Source organism: Aegilops tauschii, chromosome 3 (genome assembly GCF_002575655.3).
Source record: "Aegilops tauschii subsp. strangulata cultivar AL8/78 chromosome 3, Aet v6.0, whole genome shotgun sequence".
NCBI lineage: Eukaryota > Viridiplantae > Streptophyta > Magnoliopsida > Poales > Poaceae > Aegilops > Aegilops tauschii.
In genome coordinates, this window is record NC_053037.3 from 507,679,954 (window position 1) to 507,703,930 (window position 23,977).

The 23,977-nt window shown below is 43.1% G+C and overlaps 1 protein-coding gene across 2 annotated transcripts; it reads left to right on the forward strand.

Moving 5' to 3' along the window:
• The first annotated feature begins 1,001 nt into the window (after positions 1 to 1,001).
• Positions 1,002 to 12,984, forward strand: LOC120976883 (uncharacterized). 2 transcript variants are annotated; one of them, XM_073510922.1, is made up of 4 exons: positions 1,038 to 3,385; positions 10,844 to 10,993; positions 11,510 to 11,872; positions 12,352 to 12,984. In XM_073510922.1, exons 1-4 carry the CDS (start codon positions 3,212 to 3,214, stop codon positions 12,787 to 12,789), a joined length of 1,125 nt encoding a protein of 374 aa, XP_073367023.1. In that variant the 5' UTR covers positions 1,038 to 3,211; the 3' UTR covers positions 12,790 to 12,984. The 2 variants fall into 2 exon arrangements, 1 of the variants encoding a protein (XP_073367023.1); XR_005773503.3 differs by lacking the exons at positions 10,844 to 10,993; positions 11,510 to 11,872; positions 12,352 to 12,984 and adding an exon at positions 5,348 to 5,601 and having other exon boundaries at positions 1,002 to 3,385.
• The last annotated feature ends 10,993 nt before the right edge of the window (positions 12,985 to 23,977 follow it).

Genomic DNA, 23,977 nt, shown 5'->3' on the forward strand with positions numbered 1-23,977 from the left:
AATCGCCAGTGCTTGAAAGGAAAAGTGAAGGAAAAACATAGGAATTGGAAAGTTTCCTATGGTACTACTATCATGAATTTGGTTCAAAGGAATGGAGCAAAGCAAAACTATAGGATTTGTTCCTTTAGTGTCTCCTTGAAAGAAAAACCGTAGGAATTTTAATTTCCACTTGTCCTCCTTTTCAAATTCCTATTCATGAAGCACAAGACTAAGAGATAGTAGCATTATAGCATTATAACCGTACATTTTCCTGTGGTTTGACTTAATCTCACCTTGCTTCTTTGCATCCTGTGATCTTCCAATTCTTGTGAATCAAACACCCAGATTGGCATAAATCCTGTGTTTTTAAATTTTCTGTCTTGCACGTGCATTCCTATCCTATTCCTGTCTATTTCCTATCCCTGGATTGTTAGAATCCTCAAATTCAAACAAGCACTTACACAATTACTTCTGTTACAGATATGTGTCAAAGAAAACCTTGTGTGGTTTGTCCTGCTCCTGCTGCGCTGTGTTCCACCCCAGCTCAGCTGCTCCAACGACGGAAGGGTTCATCACAGCAGGGATCCGCTCTCCAGGCTGTCTTTCGCCGCCTCAGATCATCTTCCCCGCCGCTGGCAGCCACGACAACTGCATTACCATCATCAACTGAGCAGATGACCTTGAGGACTACACGGGTCCGCAAGAGAGGCCGCACTCTTTCGTGTCTGCTTACGTTATGCATCGCTTAATATGATGACATGCTACTTTATCTTCGTGTTCACCTATTAGACTCCGAGTCAGGTCCAAACTAATGCTGAAACTTGAGTTTTTAAATGGTTGTGGGGTACATATTGGGGCAGCAATCAGTACTATCTGTCTACTATCTTGTTAATCTCGGGTGTCTACTTTGAGTTTCATGTTGGGTGCAAACAAACATTAAAGAAGCCATTATCTGTATTTTTTAACTAAAGCTATTATCTGCCTGCTATCATTGGTTTTGGGTCTATCCACAGTTTGCTACCATCACTCTGGATTTGTGCATGCACTCCTTACATAATCTCACTATGTTTTTGTCACAGCCTGATTTTTGGCCCTTTCTTTTTCTTTTGTTTTCTGAGATTTTTGTCTGAGTTTTCTTTTTCCGTGGCTTTGTGGTCTGGAAACGGAAGAAGATGACCTCTTATTTGCTTCCAGAGTGGCTAGTCAACCTAAAATCCTTCCCTAGACCTTTCCATTTTCATCCTAGCCCGAATCCCAATATTCTTTTTATTGGGAATATTCCTTTTCTATTAAAGGAATGACCCTAATTGCCCTAGGTTGTGAAGCAACCTATATTTCTGTCACTCCTAAAATTCCCAAATAATTCTCATAAATTTTTTGGGTCATATATTCCTCAAATGTGGCAAAATATTTCATTTGCCATGTATATCATCATGTTCAAATAATTCATTTCCTATTCTGTCCTAAATGGCAGATTGTGAAGCAAGTGCCATTTATCTTTGCCCAATTGACTCCAAACTTCTTGGACATATTTTCATGTCCAAATAATTTCCTCATGACAAATTTCAACTTAATTTGCCTAGTAAATATTCCTGAGCAATTTTTCAAAGTTCCTCTCTGAGGGAATTGGTTGTGAAGGAAGTACTAGCTAGGTTAATCCAATTGAGTTGAATTTTTGCATGGTCTTTCATTTTATCAAATCAAAGCTCTCCACAAGATTTGAGCTCATGCAATGCATCCATGTGAGCTGAGCATCAATTCTTTGGTTCTGTCCAAATTTTCAGTTAATGAAGCAAGTATATTTTATCTTGCTCCATTATGGCTGTAAATTTTCCTAGGCCTTCTCTTATCCATATAACCTATCTCCACCCAATTTGGGTATATTTTATCTAGCCATTGTCCCTCTAGAATTTTTGCAAGTTTCTGGTCAGTGGAAATGTTTGTGAAGGAAGTACCATTTTGGTTTATCCAATTGGTATGAAACCTTTTGCAACATCTTCATATGGCCAAATAACCCTGCCTTGCCAAATTTCAGCTCAAGTGGCTTCTCCATTTGAGAGCATCATCATGATCTTCATTCTGGACCAGATTACTTAGTTGTAAAGCAACTATATTAATTAGTGGTCCAAATACCTCCAAACTTCACAGGATTCTTGTCCTTCCTATCATAAACACACCAGACAACTCGTTTGGCTCAAAGCTCTTCGCTGTTGATCACTGTAACTTGATTTGGTTTGATACAGCAAACTTCAGAGGAAAAGTCCAATCGATCCAGTGCACCTCTTCTTGATCTATCGCTTTCCACAGCCTCAGTGATGCAAGGACTCATCACCAGACATCTCGCTGCAGCCTCTGGCGTCCCCTCCTTGCCGGTCACAGTGGTGACCGCGTCGTTTGCACGCGCTCTGGCAGCAATGGTCATGTCCAGAGCGTTGTTTTTCTTCGGGCCCCTTCTCCTCTCGTCGTCTTCGCGCGCGTGAGCGTGTCTAACAGCTAGCACGCGTTGTTGCCGTCCCTCTGGAGCGCTTTCCCCCTCCGTTTGCTTCCCGGGCGACCCGTCCCCGTCGAGAAACAGAGCGCGTCCACGGACGCACAGTGCCGACAAGGCATTAATGGCGCCATGGCTTCTTCCTCTCTTGTCCCCGAGCTCTCCTCGACTCCGTGAACCCCTTTGGACCTTTCCCTCGTCGCCGCCCGAGCTTGGCCGCGAGCACACGCGTCCGCGGCGCCGGACACGCGTCCGCGGAGCCGCCAGCTCGCCTCCCCCTCCCCTCGGCTATATAAGCCAACCCCGAGGTGCCCCGACCTCACCAGCGGCCTCACCTCACTCCCAGACCCCTCCCTAGTTAGTCTCCCGAGCCCCGGAGCCCCTCCTCGCCGCAGTAGGCCGCCATGGCCGCCGCACGGCCTCGGCTAAATTCGACCGACCCAAGCCCTTCCCCTCCTCCTGGCCGCCACCAGAGCAACTCCCATAGTCCATCCAAGCCCCTCCGCTCTTCTCCTACTCCTCCGGTGGCTGCTGGCCGCGAGCCCCGCCGGCGTCCGACGCCTCTGTCCGCCGCGGCCGACGCCCCGCCCGTTCCTGTGGTCTCCGGCGTCTGTGGCATGGCCCATCCGACGCGGCTCCATCTTCCGAGCAAGCCGGTGGTCCGAGCGCCGCGTATGGTGGCCCGTAGCGCCGGCAGTCATCGCCGGAGCGCTCGGCCTCCGGCCTCCTCTGCGCGGCGTCGGGATGAAAGGAGGAAGAAGGAGGGAGGAGAGAGAGAGGTGCGCGGGCCCCACCAGTCAGCCTTACAGGAGCAGGCCCCGCGTTGACCCACGGGAGATAACGTGGATAAGTGGCCGCTCATTTCTTATAATACGCTTTCTCCAATCGAAAGCGTATTTCGGGCTGCTTCAACAAGAAGTACGTTTTCGTTATTCTGGAAGTGTATTCCTCTGTGTTTCAGCAGACTGTGTTTTCTTAGTCAGCAAGCGTATTTCTTATTTTACGCCTCTGTCTATCCACTCAGGGACCCGGCTGTGAATATTATTTTTACAGAAAAGTCCCTGATCTTCTGCACCTCATAACCCCGCAACCGTAACTCCGATTTAGGTGATTCCAAAGCCCACTTCTTCGTCTCGTCGAGCCCGAACTTTTGGTACCATTTTCACTATGTTTCAATATTCTGAAAATGACCATTTTGCCCTTGCCCCTAATCAGCCCCTCCGAGAGAGTACCCTTTCCGGCGATTCCTTCCGCGATCTTTCTGCACTTCTCCCCGGAGCCTTATTCATACCTAGGCAAGCCACAACCACCATTTGCATGATAGCCATGCAGAAGCATTGGTTTTCAACTTGAATCTTTAATAACTGCCTGTTCGTTTTGCTACTTCTGTCGGTATTTCGGTTATGCTTATGGATCGGTGTTTAACGTCATGCTATGTTTTCTTGAGCTCTGTTATCATGTTCTTCATGCTAGTATTACTTTAATATTGGCAATGTTTGGTAGTAGTACATGTTGGTGATGGTCTTCGGTGCATGACTATCGTCTGTTCCGAGTACCGCCGTTATGCATGTTTCTTTGCATCCAGTTGATTAAATACTTGCATGGTAGTTTTATCGTTATGTTATTGCATGGTATTTATTGTTGATGCTAGTGGTCATGTTATGCTATGAGTAGTGTTCTAGTTGTGATATTCATGCTCGTCAGTATGCCATGCTCATCTGGATAAATGATTAAATGTTGTTGTTATCCTCGTTGATTATGTTGCACCTCCATGCTTATTTTGATATCATGTTCATGCATTGTAATTGCATCATATTATTTTATCATGGCTCATAATATTGCATTCAAGTTTAACCGGATTAAACTGAACTTGAACAATTGTTGGCTGAGTCATGGTGCCACCATATCGATCTGACGAGTGCAACCACGCTTACCCTATGGGGGGTCCTAACTGGGTCTATTGTCATGCCTCTCACCGGTGCCTCCCGCAAGGGAAGGTTATGCGCGGGCGCTACCCTGATCAGGTAGGACGGCATAAGCCTTGTGTGCCCGTCGTTGAGTATGGATCCTTGTTCCCGTTTGGGACCGTTTTGCCACGACGGTGGCCGTTGGTGCCTTTGGTAGGCACGGGGCCACCCAGGACTTAGCCCAAAGGGGGGTTGGTCGGAGTGGCCGGGAGAGTGTCATGGCAGTAGATCGGTTCTGTCGAAACGCTTTGGTCCATCCAAATGGGAGTGCGAGGCCAGGGTTCCGTGGTGTGGGTACAATGTGCTAACCTCTGCAGAGTATGTGTGTTAAATCTATCGATAGCTGCGCCCGCGGATATGGGCCCAGTTCGTAGTTGGTCACACTGTGGGTCAACAGTAATAATAATAATAATTTGCTTAATAACAACCCCGGTTCGACGATGAAATAAGTTGGTTGATATTTATGTGATCGTAAGAGGATCACTGTGGTATCGTGAATACCGACTTGTTGGATATTTGTGGTGTTATGCGAGAGTCAAGGGTAAAAGTCAAGCTCCTTGTGGTCATAAATGATTACTACGGTATTGTTAATACCAAGCTTGATTGGATCCTGAGATGATCGTGTGATGTACGTGATGGTAAGTGATGAATGTGATGGTTACGAGGTAACCCGAACAGAGTAAGTTGGTGCATGATAGTTTCATCATGTTGCATGCTAGTATTATCATGTTCATATGTTCATGCCATGTTCGTATTGTTCTAGCTGTATCATCTTGTTCATGCCATGTTGATCTGATAGTATGATGTTAAACCTGGTTAACCTGTAATTGCCATACTATTGTTTGTCTTGATTGCTTTGGTTGCTGTGAGCTTGCAAGTACATTCCATGTACTGACCTGGCGTGTCATGCCAGTTTGCAGGTCATGCCGGATATGATTGCTTATTTGCCGTGGATCCCTTGTTTGCGTGCTAGGATAAGCGTTCCAGCCAGAGTCCCTGCGGAGTGGAGTTCATCACCGCCGTCGTTGTTCCGCTGCCAGTAGTCATTCCGCTGCGTCAAGTTGTTCTGCTGTTTACATAGAACAACCGTGGCAGAAGTAGTGTCGCCGTGCCGATGTAATCCCCTTGTACCCAATATAGCTTGCAATAAAGAGCCGGTTTGTTCTATGCTAAGTAGTGCCGTATTCCAGAAGACTTCTCCTCGATCTCTGGGCTGTAATACGGGGCGTTCCGGTTTCCCTGAGCCGGGGTGCCACAGGCTTGGTATCAGAGCAGGTCTGGCTGTAGAATGCCCTAGCCCATGCGAACGTTAGAATGCGGTAGTATAGAGCCCGTTGGTGTGTTGCACTTGATTGCTGCATTTGTTTGTTGCATAGCATGCATATAGATTATTATCTTGTCGCTAACAGTTAATCTTGTGAGTGTAGGTGGTATCGGTTTCGATCTACTACCTGCACCCTCCTTCTTTGCATGACTGCTCTTCGGTGTTCGGCGTTATCTCTGTCCCAGCAGAGTGATGCCCTGGTACCAAGTGTTCCAGACACCATTTGCAGGAATTATGCTCAGGTAGCGCGTCGATATCTTTCTGCCACCCACCCATATTATTTCGGTGATAGACTTGTCTCTATCCCGAATCGTGCCATCCATCTCGTCCCTTCGACAACCCTTACTGATAATTGTTATCAGAAAAGGGCAATGCCATCAAGCCTTGTTTTTCCTCCACTATATTGCCCTGCCATTCCATTCTTTGGAACGTGTACGGTTCCCGTTCGTATGCTTGATGATGACGTGGTCGTGACCTTGTGTCTCGCTACTTGATCACCAAGTCCGTCCTCGCCCCGTATCCATCTGATTGCGACCGGTGTTCAGCCAGCGCTTGGTGTAGCCTTGGTTATGCCAACTCCTTCCACACATGAATTCACTTTCATGCACACCGCCACAGCATATTAGATCGCAATGCCGGAGTTTCCGTGAGACTTGTGTGCTTAGGTGTGCATGCATAATATTGTTGTGAGTAGGAGTAATATGTGATGTTGCTTGATTATTTATATTATTTGTATGCTTGTGTGCTTTTGCTTTCGTCGTTTCTTTTGCTTCTTTCTTTGGGCCTTCGGTGTGGCATTATTTTCCCCTCATTAAAGTTGCTCATTAACCAACACCGGACCTGAAGAATCAGTAAGGAATTCAAATATTTGGAAGCTCAGATAAACGGAATGATGTTATCAGCAGACTGCAGTGAAATTTGGAATATCTCGTCTGAATGCAAAAGGAATCCTGGATGGACAGTCAGTATTATGTTTGCATCAGCGTGCACTCCTTACAACAATACGGATAATCAAGTTTGCCTCAGTGTGCACTCTTCATGACAGAAATGATCAGATTAGCAAGAAGATAAGCTATGTGCAAGACCAACATTGCAATTTCAGTCAAAGGTATGGTTCAGATACAAGGTTTGATTCTTCGTGGAGGATGATTTTGAAACAAGATATGCCTGGAAGAAAGCAAGGATGTGCCACATACTCGGAAAGGAGGATGGTCCAGCAATTCCTGTTCCAGCATAAAACCCAGTCTTCCTCAGCAAGATACTCTCGATGGTTTTCCGCATAAGCCATCCAATCGTCCTCGGTACGGCACTGGTGCAAGATAGTACATTGTGAATTCACAGCAGATGTCAGAATCAGATCCGCAACAGTTGGTCAGAAGCAAGAATCAGTCAGAACACAAGTCTACCTTGGGAATCAGATTCTCAGATATATGTGAAGGAAGCCAGGTATACACCTTAGTGTGACAAAGGACTATGAAGATTGACGACAACACTGAGCTCTGGACAAGTACCGGTGAACCTGGAATATGATCCTGATGAGCCCTTGTCTTCTTTTCTCTGGTAACGGCACCACGCCTGTGTTCTGAGCCATTTTTGGCCATACGGGGTGGATGCCGACTTTATATTTCTCTATTCAACAACTGTCACGAGTTCTGAGCTGCTTTTCGGCCGTCTCGTACAACTGTTGAGTTTCTTTTGGTGACAATGGCCCTATGCTCTAAGCTGCTTTTCAGCCGTCTTAGGGAACTGCCACTTTCTTCTTATCAACACGGTCTCATGCTCTGAGCTGCTTTTCGGCCGTCTTGAGCCGTGGTTGAGCTATTTCAGTGATGTCCCAGATCTGAGTTGTAAAGACCCTTCTGGTGGCTACTGATTTATTTGCCGACTTCTTGCAAGGGTTCAGATGATCATTTTCCCCCGGTCAGAATGTTGCACCCGACAGAACCTATGGTCACCCGAAGAAGTAATATAACCCCGCTCTTTCAACCAAGGATCCAGATCAAGAAAACAATAATGAAGGAGCAAGACCAGTGGTGCAGATATGAAAATGGTGTAGATACCCCAGATAGTCTAAGTCAGTATCGACCGCCATGGATATTCACCTAAGGGGTCTACTCAATTTTGAACCACCGTCAGCCAAGGATAAGGATATTATCATATAAGGTCATACCCCTTATGCTGGCCACGACAGGCGACAATCAAATATTTGGTACAGATCTGGTACTCAAGACAGTGGAGCCAGTCAGCATGATTCAGAAATTCCTGTGATAAGTCAGAATCTGTCAGGAAAGCGGTTATGCCTCACCTCACTGTTTGGAACCCGAAGGACCTGCAGTTAAGTGGAGGAACCCAATGCAAGGAGTCAGAGCTTGGGTGTGCATCAAGAAAAATCTGATCACCAATTCATGGAAAGTTTTTAGTACAGACACAACAATCGGAAATCACTCTCGGATTTGTGAGACAGGCATATATTTCAGTCATGGTAATCTCAGATAAGTCAGCAGATATGAACAGAACATGTGAGGTAAGATCCATCAGAATGTGGATACAGTGAAGCAAACCACCCCAGAGCCAGTCAAGTAAGTCAGATGAAGGATTTAATGGGAACAATCAATAAAGGAAAAAAGGATACCCGAGTTGGAAACTGTTTCCTTAAGTCAGTATATGCATACTTGTTCCCTCGGCCACCAAATCTCGAGGACGAGATTTCTTTAAGGGGGGAAGGTTTGTCACAGCCTGATTTTTGGCCCTTTCTTTTTCTTTTGTTTTCTGAGATTTTTGTCTGAGTTTTCTTTTTCCGTGGCTTTGTGGTCTAGAAACGGAAGAAGATGACCTCTTATTTGCTTCCAGAGTGGCTTGTCAACCTCAAATCCTTCCCTAGACCTTTCCATTTTCATCCTATCACAAATCCCAATATTCTTTTTATTGGGAATATTCCTTTTCTATTAAAGGAATGACCCTAATTTCCCTAGGCCTTCTCTTATCCATATAACCTATCTCCACCCAATTTGGGCATATTTCATCTAGCCATTTCCCTCTAGAATTTTTGCAAGTTTCTGGTCAGTGGAAATGTTTGTGAAGGAAGTACCATTTTGGTTTATCCAATTGGTATGAAACCTTTTGCAACATCTTCATATGGCCAAATAACCCTGCCTTGCCAAATTTTAGCTCAAGTGGCTTCTCCATTTGAGAGCATCATCATGATCTTCATTCTGGACCAGATTACTTAGTTGTAAAGCAACTATATTAATTAGTGGTCCAAATACCTCCAAACTTCACAGGATTCTTGTCCTTCCTATCATAAACACACCACACATGGCTCCAAGCCCTTCGCTGTTGATCACTGTAACTTGATTTAGTTTGATACAGCAAACTTCAGAGGAAAAATCCCATCGATCCAGTGCACCTCTTCTTGATCTATCGCTTCCCCCAGCCTCAGTGATGCCAGGACTCATCACCAGACATCTCACTGCAGCCTCTCGCGTCCCCTCCTTGCCGGTCACAGTGGCGACCGCGTCGTTTGCACGCGCTCTGGCAGCAATGGTCATGTCCAGAGCATCGTTTTGCTTCGGGCCCCTTCTCCTCTCGTCGTCTTCGCACGCGTGAGCGTGTCTAACAGCTAGCACACGTTGTTGCCGTCCCTCTGGAGCACTTGCCCCCTCTGTTTGCTTCCCCGGCGACCCGTCCCCGTCGAGAAACAGAGCGCGTCCACGGGCGCACAGTGTCATGCCAGTTTGCATGTCATGCCGGATATGATTGCTTGTTTGTCGTGGATCGCTTGTTTGCGCACTAGGATAAGCGTTCCAGCCAGAGTCCCTGCGGAGTGGAGTTCATCACCGCCGTCGTTGTTCCGCTGCCAGTAGTCATTCCGCTGCGTCAAGTTGTTCTGTTGTTTACATAGAACAACCGTGGCAGACATAGTGTCACCGTGCCGATGTAATCCCCCTGTACCCAATATAGCTTGCAATAAAGAGCCGGTTTGTTCTATGCTAAGCAGTGTCGTATTCCAGAAGACTTCTCCTCGATCTCTGGGCTGGAATACGGGGCGTTCCGGTTTCTCTGAGCTGGGGTGCCACAGTTTTATTCCTATGCATGTCAGTTATTGTACACAATGGAACTGAACATGTAGAGCAAAAGAGACGAGCCTTGCGTGGCAATAAAATTTCATGCAGACGTCGCTCCATGGTGGGCGCAAAGGCAACCCCTGTCCACCCATTTCGGATCGTAATCAAGAGGAAGATAACTGTTCTGAGGGGGATTCAGAAGGAGAAGACCACTCCTATTTACCCCCTGAGGTCTTCGCTCTAACTTGGCATGCTGATGTTGGTAATATCATGCATATGGTGCCTTGCATTGCTTACTGGATACATCAAATATGTCATCTGCTTAGTTTAGACATGCTTTGTGTCAATGCCATATGTTTAGTTTCTTTATCGTATATGTGAATCATGCAATGCCATCTTGTTTAGCCAGGCATCATATATGTGAATTTTGCAATGCCACCCTGGTTAGTCAGTCATCTCTTATGTGAATTACGTGTTAAATTTTTCAACAATTTTAGTACATTCAATTACTCTTCCTGTGCATCAGCCATTCGGCACGGTCATGGAAAAATCTGAAGTGGAAACAAGGTCTTCAGAGCAGACAATGCTATCTGACAAAGTGCATGTCTTGCTGGTTACGGATAGCTCCTCAGTGGGGGATTCAGAGACAGATGACCAGTCCTATTTCCCCCACGAGGTGCATGCTCTAAGTTGGCAGGGTTATGTTGCTCATATCGTGCGTATGGTATCTTGCATTGCTATGTCATTTGCTTAGTTTAGACATGCTTTGTGTGAATGCCACCTGTTTAGTGTCTAACTACCATATATGTGAATTATGTGATGCCATCTTGTTGCAAGACATTATATATGTGAATTATGCAATGCTATCTTATTGCAAGGCATTATATATGTGAATTATGCAATGCGATGTTGTTTAGCCAAGTGTCATATATGTGAATTATATCATGCCGTCCTTTTTTCGTATTTCTCATTGCATTTGTCGACAATGTTTGTATATTCAACTGCTCTTCCTGTGCATCAGCCATTTGAATCGGTGATGGAGAAATCTGGAGTGAAAACAAGGTCTTCAGAGCAGACAATGCTACCTGCTGAAGCAGATATCTTGTTGGTTACAGATAGCTCTTTAGAGGAGGATTCAGAGGCAGATGACCAGTCCTATTATCCCCCTGAGGTGTATGCTCAAACTTGGCAGGGTTATATTACTCAGATCATGCATATGTTGTATTGCAATGCTTAGTTTTTACATCATATGCACAATATTGAATGCCATCTCCTTAGTTGACACATCATATATGCGATTTCCCTCTGCTCACTTGCTTAGTATATAAATCATATATTTGAATTATATCATGCCAAGATGTTTACATAGACACCATGTATCTGAATTATGGCATGCCAACCCATTTTCTAAAGATATAATATAGTTATATCATCTCATCCTGTTTACATAATCATCATATTTTGAATTATATCATTCTATCCTGTTTAGTTAGCCATCATACATTTGAAATTGTGTCATGCTATCCTGTTTAATTAGCCATCATATATGTGAAATTATGTCCTGCTATTATGTTTGGTTAGACAACATAAATGTGAATTATTTCATGCCCTGTTTTCTTCCCTACTATCCATTGCACCTATCTATCTTACAATGTCTATACATTCAATTACTTTTCTTGTTTATCAGCCATTTCAATTGGAGGGGGTGATGGCAGTATCTGTGGGAGTAAAAACACGGTCTTCAGAAAAGATTGTGCTACCCGTCGATGCATATAGAACCACAGTTGTACTTGCCCAAGAACCAGCCCCAACACACATAACTCAGACTCACACAGATTGTACCCCTACCCAGTTGGACAGAGAACCAGCTACACCCCTTCTAACCCCAACCCTAGCAGATAGTAACCCAGTTCCAGTTGACACAGCACCGTCTCCACCACAGAGCACCCAAACACGAGCAGTTAGTAAGGCAACTGCAGCGCCCAAAGCACGAGGACAACCACTCCGAACCCCAAGTCAACGCTTAAAGCAGAAGAAGAATTGTTCTCAGGTCAGGTTCCGTAGCTATGGTTCATACTACTTTGCTCTTGCATCACTGTATTTACTCATACCAACTAATTTCAAATTGAAGGATGCAATTGAAACTTCAATGCCGCAACATGTATGTTTTAAACCTGTTTCTTTAACGTGTTTGCTGTTGTAACTTGCTCTATGTTGATTTCAGTTTCAATGAATAAACAGTTATGTTCTCATGCCATGCACATTACAAGTGTTGTTATTGTTGTGTAGTTTCCCACACTTATATTCTGTCTATGCTGCTTTGTCTTAAATAGATATGATTCAAACTATATCTATCTTGATTTGGCAACATAAACTAGAATGATATAGACCATACAGTGACCATACTACATAGATATATGTTTGTTTCATGCTGTTATCCTGTCCATCTTACTACTGAACTGGTTTACCAAAATGAGTTTCATATGCTACATTGTAAACCTGTGATGTGTTTGTTTGTTTCTCTTTTAGAACATGGATAAAATATTGGAGAAGAGTACCCCGTTATGCAATGGTAAAGGAAGTAATGCAGACAAGGTTCAAGATAGTGAGACATCCCTGTTGGTCTCCAAGAAAGCTGATAAAAACTATATTGAAGACACCGAGACAACCCCAAAGTCATGTCTTGATGTAGTGTTCGAGTTACTGGCTACTACTGCTGGCACCAGCTCTTCGAACTCGCTGCCTGAATCATTTTGGCTTCTTGAGTCTCAACTTCAAGTTGAAAGACATCAATCAGATGTTATGCGACAGGAAGCCGAAGGACTGAGGAAGTCCCTGCAGAATTTAGATGCATACTTTCTGGTGCAACAGCAAGTGCTGGATGATTTAAGAGCCAAACAAGAGAAAGTTAATAAGCTTGCTAAGCATCTTGCCAGCATTATGGGTACCTCGGATATTGTTTCTTGAGCTCTTCTGAAGTGGTTTCAGTTCTGGACTTGTTTTGCTGCGACGTTTATTTGCACTGGTCGCCAACTTTGACAACCAGTGTATATGATATGCTGCTTTGTTCCCTATATTTGCACTGGTGGCGAACTTTGATGCCCAGTGGATGTAATATGTGTAATAGTCGTGATAGCCTAGCATAAGTTGCTTGCTTATTTATTTCCTTGCTGTCTTGTTTATTTGTTTGCTTGTAGTCAGTGCAGTTCTTTTTCCGCGGTTTGCTAGTGGCCGCAATAACCTATTTTTTTAAAACTAGGCCACAATAACCATGGGCTACATATTTACTGTAGTTACCATGGGCCTCCTACGGGCCGTAGAAACAATGGGCCTTCTTAGGGCCGTGGAAAGAATGGGCCTTCTACGGGCCGTAGCATCAATGGGCCTTCTACGTGCCGTATGATCGATAGGCCAAACATGGACCAATAACAGACCGCGTTATGGGCCGTAAACGGGCTAGATTTGGAATCGTCCGTTCATGGGCTGACAATAAGAGGTCGTTGTTAATCGGTCGTATTTGATGACGTTACGAAAACGGCCCAACGGAGTAACGGGCCGCAAACGGGCCGATTGTAACCGCGGGTTGAATTTGGCCCACAGGCAGAAAAGGCCAATGACGGGCCGTAAGTAACCGAATGCTGGAATTGAGCCCAAGAATAAATGGGCCCTTAGAAGGTCGAAAGATAACACGGGTTGGAAACAGCCCAATGGAATAATGGGCCGTTAATGGGTATAATGGGGTACACTGTTCATTGCGGGCCAGATTCACCACGGGCTGTTAATGGGCCAAGAGTTACAAATGGTCTCGTATGGGCCGAAAGACATCATGGGCCATACATGGGCCGGAAGTTACAATAGGCTGGAATCATATTGGAAGGCCCAAATGAAGCTACTGGGCTTAATTCGGATAGGCCGTAACGGGCCGTGAGTTAGCGGGCCGTAAATGGGCTATATACGAACAGGCCGTTAACAGGCTTTCCGTGGGCCGGCGCGTTACCTTTTGACCAAGTCAAACGGGCCGGCCTTTTCACCGGAATGGACCTCTGTTGGGTCGTGCCACATGTTGACGTATCATAGGCGCCTCCTGTCTAATGAATGGATGACATCTGTCCCAGCGGTGAGCCAACACGTGTTTCCTTCGGCCAATGAGAATTTTACACGTGGAAAATCCTCATTGGTCCGGGCTGTTAGCGGGTCATCGGATCCAAAACCGGACCCGATAGCTTAACGGCGTTCCGTTACGGTGGATGCCACGTGTCGGTCACCCTTGACGAAAGCACTACCATGACGCGCGATTTATCGTCATGGAAGTGGACACTTCCGTGATGATAATTTTGGTAATGTCATGGAACACTTCTACGACAGCACAGGTATGACTATCTTGATTCTGTCATAAATTTGTCATGGATGTACATGCATGACAGAAAACGTGACCTACTGTGACAAACACGTATCATCACGGAAGTGTCTTTTTTTTGTAGTGTTTTCCCACCAAATTTTTTCTTTCTTTTTGCGAGTAACTTTTTTTCTCTATGGCTTATTTCTATCTACTCCAAATTTGGCTTCATAATAATACATTTCCACTTTCCAGTGTTTCCTTACCTAGGTGTTGGTACTTACTTCATAATGATCAAAGGTCACTTTGGAACACAGATGACAAGAGCACTTTCTTTTGAATAGTTTGAATCTCTCATGCATCGATATTATTTTCCTTCCAATATTTTTTCTTTTTTGCGAGGTTTTTTTCTATGGCTTATTTCTATCTACTCCAAAATTGCCATCCTAGTAATGTGCTTCCAATGTTTCGTTACCTAGGTGTTGGTACTTACTTCATGATGATCAAAACGCCACTTTGGAACATAGGTGACGGGTGAATAGTTTGAATCTCTTAGGTGTTGATATTTTTTTATTTTTTACTGAGCAATATTTTTCCTTATGTGGCTTGTCTCTCTCTACTGCAAAATTGGCATCATAATAATGTGCTTCCAGTGTTTCATTACCTAGGTAATGATACTTAATTCATGATGATCGAAACATCACTTTGGAACACGGGTGACATGAGCACTTTTTCTGAATAGTTTGAATCTCTAGGGCATTGATATTATTTTCCTTCCAATATATATTTTCTCTTTTTTGCGAGTAATATTTCTTTTGTTTGTGGCTTATTTCTCTCTACTCCAAAATTGGCTTCATAATAATGTGCTTCCAGTGTATCGTTACCTAGGTGCTGGTACTTACTTCATGTGATCAAAAAGCCACTTTGGAACACACGTGATAGGAGCACTTTCTTTTGAATAGTTTGAATGTCTCAGGCGTCGATATTTTTTCCTTCCAATATTTTTTCTATTTTGTTTGCAAGTAATACTTTTTTCTTTGTGGCTTATTTCTCTCTACTCTAAAATTGGATTCATAATAACGCACTTCTAGTTCTTTGTTACCTAGGTGTTTGTACTTACTTCATGATGATCGAAAAGTCACATTGGAACAGAAGTGAGAGGAGCACTTTCTTTTGAATTGTCCGGATCTCTCAGGCGTCGATATTTTTCTCCTTCCAATATTTTTTCTCTTTTTTGCGAGTAATATTTTCTCTCTCTGTTTGTGGCTTATTTCTCTCTACTCCAAAACTGGCTTCAAAATGATGTGCTTCTTGTGTTTCGTTACCTGTGAAGGAAATATGCCCTAGAGACAATAATAAAGTTGTTATTTATATTTCCTTATATCATGATAAATGTTTATTATTCATGCTAGAATTGTATTAACCGGAAACTTAGTACATGTGTGAATACATAGACAAACAGAGTGTCACTAGTATGCCTCTACTTGACTAGCTCGTTAATCAAAGATGGTTAAGTTTCCTAGCCATGGACAAGAGTTGTCGTTTGATGAACGGGATCACATCATTAGTGAATGATGTGATTGACTTGACCCATCCGTTAGCTTAGCATGATGACCGTTTAGTTTGTTGCTATTGCTTTCTTCATAACTTATACATGTTCCTATGACTATGAGATTATGCAACTCCCGAATACCGGAGGAACACTTAGTGTGCTATCAAATGTCACTGGGTGATTATAAAGATGCTCTACAGGTGTCTCTGATGGTGTTTGTTGAGTTGGCATAGATCGAGATTAGGATTTGTCACTCCGATTGTCGGAGAGGTATCTCTGGGCCCTCTCGGTAATGCACATCACTATAAGCCTTGCCAGCAATGTGACTAATGAGTTAGTTACGGGATGATGCATTACGAAACGAGTAAAGAGACTTACTAGTAACGACATTAAACTAGGTATTGAGATACCGACGATCGAATCTCGGGCAAGTAACATACCGATGACAAAGGGAACACCGTATGTTGTTATGTGGTTTGACCGATAAAGATCTTCATAGAATATGTAGGAACCAATATGAGCATCCAGGTTCCGCTATTGGTTATTGACCGGAGATGAGTCTCGGTCATGTCTACATAGTTCTCGAACCCGTAGGGTCCGCACGTTTAACGTTCGATGACGATCGGTATTATGAGTTTATGTGTTTTGATGTACCGAAGGTTGTTCGGAGTCCCGGATGTGATCACGGACATGACGAGGAGTCTTAAAATGGTCGAGACATAAAGATCGATATATTGGAAGGCTATGTTTGGACATCGGAATGGTTCCGGGTGAGTTCGCGCATTTACCGGAGTACCGGGGGGTTACCGGAACCCCCCGGGGAGTTAATGGGCCTTAATGGGCCATGGTGGAAGAGAGGAGGAGGCGACCAAGGTGGGGGCGCGCCCCCCCAAGCCCAATCCGAATTGGGAGGGAGGCCAGCCCCCCTTTCCTTCTCTCCCTCTCCCTCTTCCTTCTTCTCCTACTCCAACTAGGGAAGGGAGGAAACCTACTCCTACTGGGAGTAGGACTCCCCCCTTGGGCGCGCCATGAGAAGGCCGACCCTCCCCTCCTCCACTCCTTTATATACGGGGGAGGGGGCACCCCATAGACACACAAGTTGATTGTTTAGCCGTGTGCGGTGCCCCCCTCCACAGATTTCCACCTCGGTCATATCGTTGTAGTGCTTAGGCGAAGCCCTGCGTCAGTAACTTCATCATCACCGTCATCACGCTGTCATGCTGAAGAAACTCTCCCTCGACCTCAGCTGGATCTAGAGTTCGTGGGACGTCACCGAGCTGAACGTGTGCAGATCGCGGAGGTGCCGTACCTTCGGTGCTAGGATCGGTTGGATCGTGAAGACGTACGACTACATCAACCGCGTTGTCATAATGCTTCCGCTTTCGGTCTACGAGGGTACGTGGACACACTCTCTCCGCTCATTGCTATGCATCACCTAGATGGATCTTGCGTGTGCGTAGGTAAATGTTTTGAAATACTACGTTCCCCAACAGTGGCATCCGAGCCAGGTCTATGCGTAGATGTTATATGCACGAGTAGAACACAAAGAGTTGTGGGCGATAATAGTCATACTGCTTACCAACATGTCATACTTTGATTCGGCGGTATTGTTGGATGAAGCGGCTTAGACCGACATTACGCATACGCTTATGCGAGACTGGTTCTACCAACGTGCTTCGCACACAGGTGGCTAGTGGGTGTCTGTTTCTCCAACTTTAGTTGAATCGAGCGTGACTACGCCCGGTCCTTGTTGAAGGTTAAAACATCAAACTTGACAAAAAATCGTTGTGGTTTTGATGCGTAGGTAAGAACGGTTCTTGCTAAGCCCGTAGCAGCCACGTAAAACTTGCAACAACAAAGTAGAGGACGTCTAACTTGTTTTTGCAGGGCATGTTGTGATGTGATATGGTCAAGACATGATTATACAAATTGTTGTATGAGATGATCATGTTTTGTAACACAGTTATGGGCAACTGGCAGGAGCCATATGGTTGTCTCTTTATTGTATGAAATGCAATCGCCATGTAATTGCTTTACTTTATCACTAAGCGGCAGCGATAGTCGTAGAAGCAATAGTTGGCGAGACGACAACGATGCTTCAATGGAGATCAAGGTGTCAAGCCGGTGACGATGGTGATCATGACGGTGCTTTGGAGATGGAGATCAAAGGCACAAGATGATGATGGCCATATCATATCACTTATATTGATTGCATGTGATGTTTATCCTTTATGCATCTTATTTTGCTTAGTTCGGCAGTAGCATTATAAGATGATCTCACACTAAATTTCAAGGTATAAGTGTTCTCCCTGAGTATGCACCATTGCGACAGTTCGTCGTGCCGAGACACCACGTGATGATCGGGTGTGATAAGCTCTACGTTCACATACAACGGGTGCAAGCCAGTTTTGCACATGCAGAATACTCGGGTTAAACTTGACGAGCCTAGTATATGCAGATATGGCCTCGGAACACTGAGACCGAAAGGTCGAGCGTGAATCATATAGTCACATGATGACCAGACATGGTTTACTTGATATGGATCACGTGATCACTTAGATGATTAGAGGGATGATTATCTAAGTGGGAGTTCTTAAGTAATATGGGAGTTCTTAAGTAATATGATTAATTGAACTTTAATTTATCATTAACTTAGTACCTGATAGTATTTTGCATGTCTATGTTGTTGTAGATAAATGGCCCGTGCTGTTGTTTCGTTGAATTTTAATGTGTTCCTAGAGAAAGCTAAGTTGAAAGATGGTGATAGCAATTACACGGACTGGGTCCGTAACTTGAGCATTATCCTCATTGCTGCACAGAAGAATTACATCGTGGAAGCGCCGCTAGGTGCAAGACCCACTGCAGAAGCAACGCTAGACGTTGTGAATGCCTGGCAGATCAAAGCTGATGACTACTCAATAGTTCAGTGTGCCATGCGTTACGGCTTAGAACCGGGACTTCAACGACGTTTTGAACGTCATGGAGCATATGAGATGTTCCAGGAGTTGAAGTTAATATTTCAAGCAAATGCCCGGATTGAGAGATATGAAGTCTCCAATAAGTTCTATAGTTGCAAAATGGAGGAGAATAGTTCTGTCAGTGAGCATATACTCAGAATGTCTGGGTACCACAATCACTTGACTCGGCTAGGAGTTAATCTTCCAGTTGATAGTGTCATTGACAGAGTTCTTCAATCACTGCCACCAAGCTACAAGAGCTTCGTGATGGACTATAATATGCAAGGGATGGATAAGACGATTCCCGATCTCTTCGCAATGCTAAAGGCTGCGGAGGTAGAAATCAAGAAGGAGCATCAAGTGTTGATGGTCAACAAGACCACCAGTTTCAAGAAAAAGGGTAAAGGGAAGAAGGGGAACTTCAAAAAGAACGGCAAGCAAGTTGCTGCTCAAGTGAAGAAGCCCAAGTATGGACCTAAGTCTGAGACTGAGTGCTTCTACTGCAAAGGGACTGGTCACTGGAAGCGGAACTGCCCCAAGTATTTGGCGGAGAAGAAGGATGGCAAAGTGAAAGGTATATTTGATATACATGTTATTGATGTGTACCTTACTAATGCTCGCAGTAGCGCCTAGGTATTTGATACTGGTTCTGTTGCTAATATTTGCAACTCAAAACAGGGGCTACGGATTAAGCAAAGATTGGCTAAGGACGAGGTGACGATGCGCGTGGGAAATGGTTCCAAAGTCGATGTGATCGCCGTCGGCACGCTACCTCTACATCTACCTTCGGGATTAGTTTTAGAACTGAATAATTGTTATTTGGTGCCAGCGTCGAGCATGAACATTATATCTGGATCTTGTTTGATGCGAGACGGTTATTCATTTAAATCAGAGAATAATGGTTGTTCTATTTATATGAATAATATCTTTTATGGTCATGCACCCTTGATGAGTGGTCTATTTTTACTAAATCTTGATAGTAGTGATACACATGTTCATAGTATTGAAGCCAAAAGATATAAGTTTAATAATGATAGTGCAACTTATTTGTGGCACTGCCGTTTAGGTCATATTGGTGTAAAGCGCATGAAGAAACTCCATTCTGATGGGCTTTTGGAATCACTTGAATATGAATCACTTGATGCTTGCGAACCATGCCTCATGGGCAAGATGACTAAGACTCCGTTCTCCGGAACAATGGGGCGAGCAACAGACTTGTTAGAAATAATACATACTGATGTATGCGATCCGATGAGTGTTGATGCTTGTGGTGGGTATCGTTATTTTCTGACCTTCACAGATGATTTGAGCAGATATGGGTATATCTACTTGATGAAACATAAGTCTGAAACATTTGAAAAGTTCAAAGAATTTCAGAGTGAAGTGGAAAATCATCGTAACAAGAAAATAAAGTTTCTAGATTTGATCGTGGAGGAGAATATTTGAGTTACGAGTTTGGTCTTCATTTGAAACAATGCGGAATAGTACCGCAACTCACGCTGATATGTCTCCAACGTATCTACAATTTTTTATTGTTCCATGCTATTATATTATCTGTTTGGGATGTTTAATGGGCTTTAATATACCTTTTTATATTGTTTTTGGGACTAACGTATTAACCGAAAGCCCAGTGCAAATTGCTATTTTTTGCCTATTTTAGTGTTTCGCAGAAAAGTAATATCAAACGGAATGAAACCTTCGCGAGGATCTTTTTTGGAACAAATGCAATCCAGGGGACTTGGAGTGGACGTTAAGGAAGCAACGAGGCGGCCACGAGGCAGGAGGGCACGCCCAGGCGGGTAGGCGCGCCCCACCCTCGTGGGCCCCTCGCAGCTCCACCGACCTACTTCTTTCGCCTATATATACTCATATACCCTGGAAACATCGGGGGGGAGCCACAAAAGCACTTTTCCACCGCCGCAACCTTCTGTACCCATGAGATCCCATCTTGGGGCCTTTTCCAGTGATCTGCCAGAGGGGGATTCGATCATGGAGGGCTTCTACATCAACACCATAGCCTCTCCGATGATATGTGAGTAGTTTACCACAGACCTTCGGGTCCATAGTTATTAGCTAGATGGCTTCTTCTCTCTCTTTGGATCTCAATACAAAGTTCCCCTCGATCTTCTTGGAGATCTATTCAATGTAATTCTTTTGCGGTGTGTTTATGAACTTGATTATCTATGAATATTATTTGATTCTTCTCTGAATTCTTATATGCATGGTTTGATATCTTTGCAAGTCTCTTCGAATTATCGGTTTAGTTTGGCCTACTAGATTGATCTTTCTTGCAATGGGAGAAGTGCTTAGCTTTGGGTTCAATCTTGCGGTGTCCTTTCCCAGTGACAGCAGGGGCAGCAAGGCACGTATTGTAGTGTTGCCATCGAGGATAAAAAGATGGGGTTTATATCATATTGCTTGAGTTTATCCCTCTACATCATGTCATCTTGCCTAATACGTTACTCCGTTCTTATGAACTTAATACTCTAGATGCATGCTGGATAGCGGTCGATGTGTGGAGTAATAGTAGTAGATGCAGAATCGTTTCAGTCTACTTGACAAGGACGTGATGCCTATATTCATGATCATTTCCTTAGATATCATCATAACTATGCGCTTTTCTATCAATTGCTCGACAGTAATTTGTTCACCCACCGTAATATATGCTATCTTGAGAGAAGCCACTACTGAAACCTATGGACCCCGGGTCTACTTTACATCATATAAGTTTCCAATCTACAATTCTAGTTTACTGTTTATTTTGCAATCTTTACTTTCCAATCTATACAACAAAAATACCAAAAATATTTATCTCATTATCTTTATCAGATCTCACTTTCGCAAGTGGCCGTGAAGGGATTGACAACCCCTTTATCGCGTTCATTGCAAGGTTCTTGATTGTTTGTGCAGGTACTAGGCGATTTGCGTGTAGTCTCCTACTGGATTGATACCTTGGTTCTCAAAAACTGAGGGAAATACTTACGCTACTTTGCTGCATCACCCTTTCCTCTTCAAGGGAAAACCAACGCATGCTCAAGAGGTAGCAAGAAGGATTTCTGGCACCGTTGCTGGGGAGATCTATGCACAAGTTAAGACATACCAAGTACCCATCACAAACTCTTATCCCTCGCATTACATTATTTGCCATTTTCCTCTCGTTTTCCTCTCCCCCACTTCACCTTTGTCGTTTTATTCGCCCTTTTTCGTTCGTCTCCTTCTGCTTGCTTCTTGTTTGCTTGTGTGTTGGATTGATTGCTTGTCATGATGGCTCAAGATAATACTAAATTGTGTGACTTTTCCAATACCAACAATAATGATTTTATTAGCACTCCGATTGCTCCTATTACCGATGATGAATCTTGTGAAATTAATGCTGCTCTGTTGAATCTTGTCATGAAAGATCAATTTTCTGGCCTTCCTAGTGAAGATGCCGCTACCCATCTAAACAACTTCGTTGATTTGTGTGATATGCAAAAGAAGAAAGATGTGGATAATGATATTGTTAAATTGAAGCTATTTCCGTTTTCGCTTAGAGATTGTGCTAAAACTTGGTTCTCTTCTTTGCCTAAAAATAGTATTGATTCGTGGAATAAGTGCAAAGATGCTTTTATCTCTAAGTATTTTCCTCCCGCTAAGATCATCTCTCTTAGAAACGATATTATGGATTTTAAGCAACTTGATCATGAGCATGTTGCACAAGCTTGGGAGAGGATTAAATTAATGATACGTAATTGCCCTACACATGGTTTGAATTTATGGATGATTATACAAAAAAATTATGCTGGATTGAATTTTGCTTCTAGAAATCTTTTAGATTCAGCCACGGGAGGCACTTTTATGGAAATCACTTTAGGAGAAGCTACTAAACTCCTAGATAATATTATGGTTAATTATTCTCAATAGCACACCGAAAGATCTACTAGTAAAAAGGTTCATGCGATAGAAGAGATTAATGTTTTGAGTGGGAAGATGGATGAACTTATGAAATTGTTTGCTAATATGAGTGTTTCTTCTGATCCTAATGATATGCCTTTGTCCACTTTGATTGAGAATAATAATGAATATATGGATGTGAATTTTGTTGGTAGGAACAATTTTGGCAACAACGCGTATAGAGGAAACTTTAATTCTAGGCCGTTCCCTAGTAATTCCTCTAATAATTATGGTAATTCCTACAACAACTCTTATTGAAATTTTAATAAGATGCCCTCTGATTTTGAGAGTAGTGTTAAATAATTTATGATTTTGCAAAAGAATTTCAATGCTTTGCTTGAAGAAAAATTGCCTAAGATTGATGAGTTGGCTAGGAACGTGGATAGAATTTATCTTGATGTTGATTCTTTGAAACTTAGATCTATTCCACATAAGCATTATATCAATGAGTCTCTCAAAGCTATGAGAATTTCCATTGATGAGTGCAAAGAAAGAACCGCTAGGATGCGTGCTAAAAAAGATTGCTTTGTGAAAGCGTGTTCTTCTAGTTTTCATGACAATAATAATGAAGATCTAAAAGTAATTGATGTGTCTCCTATTAAATATTTGTTTTCCAATATAAATCTTGATAAATATGGGACTGGAGATGAGTCAACTTTAGTTAAAAGATGTCCCAATGATTCAGAGTTTTTAGATCTTGATGCAAAAATTGGTAAAAGTGGGATTGAAGAGGTCAAAACTTTACATAGCAATGAACCCACTATTTTGTATTTCAAGGAATTTAATTACGATAATTCTTCTTTAATATATTGTATTTCCTTTTTGCAATCCATGTTAAACTCTCCTCATGCTTATAGTCAAAATAAAGCTTTTATCAAACATATCGTTGATGCTTTAATGCAATCCTATGAATAAAAGCTTGAATTAGAACTTTCTATCCCTAAAAAACTTTATGATGAGAGGGAACCTACTATTAAAATTAAGATTAAAAATCATGAATGTTATGCTTTATGTGATTTGGGTGCTGGTGTTTCCACGATCCCAAAAACTTTGTGTGATGTGCTAGGTTTCCGTGAATTTGATGATAGTTCTTTAAATTTGCATCTTGCGGATTCCACCATTGAGAAACCTATGGGAAGGATTAATGACGTTCTTATTGTTGCAAATAGGAGTTATGTGCCCGTAGATTTTATTGTTCTTGATATAGATTGCAATCCTACATGTCCTATTATTCTTGGTAGACCTTTCCTTACAACGATTGGTGCAATTATTGATATAAAAGAAGGAAATATCATATTCCAGTTCCCATTAAGGAAAGGCATGGAACACTTTCCTAGGAAGAAAATTAAATTACCTTATGAATATATTATGAGAGCC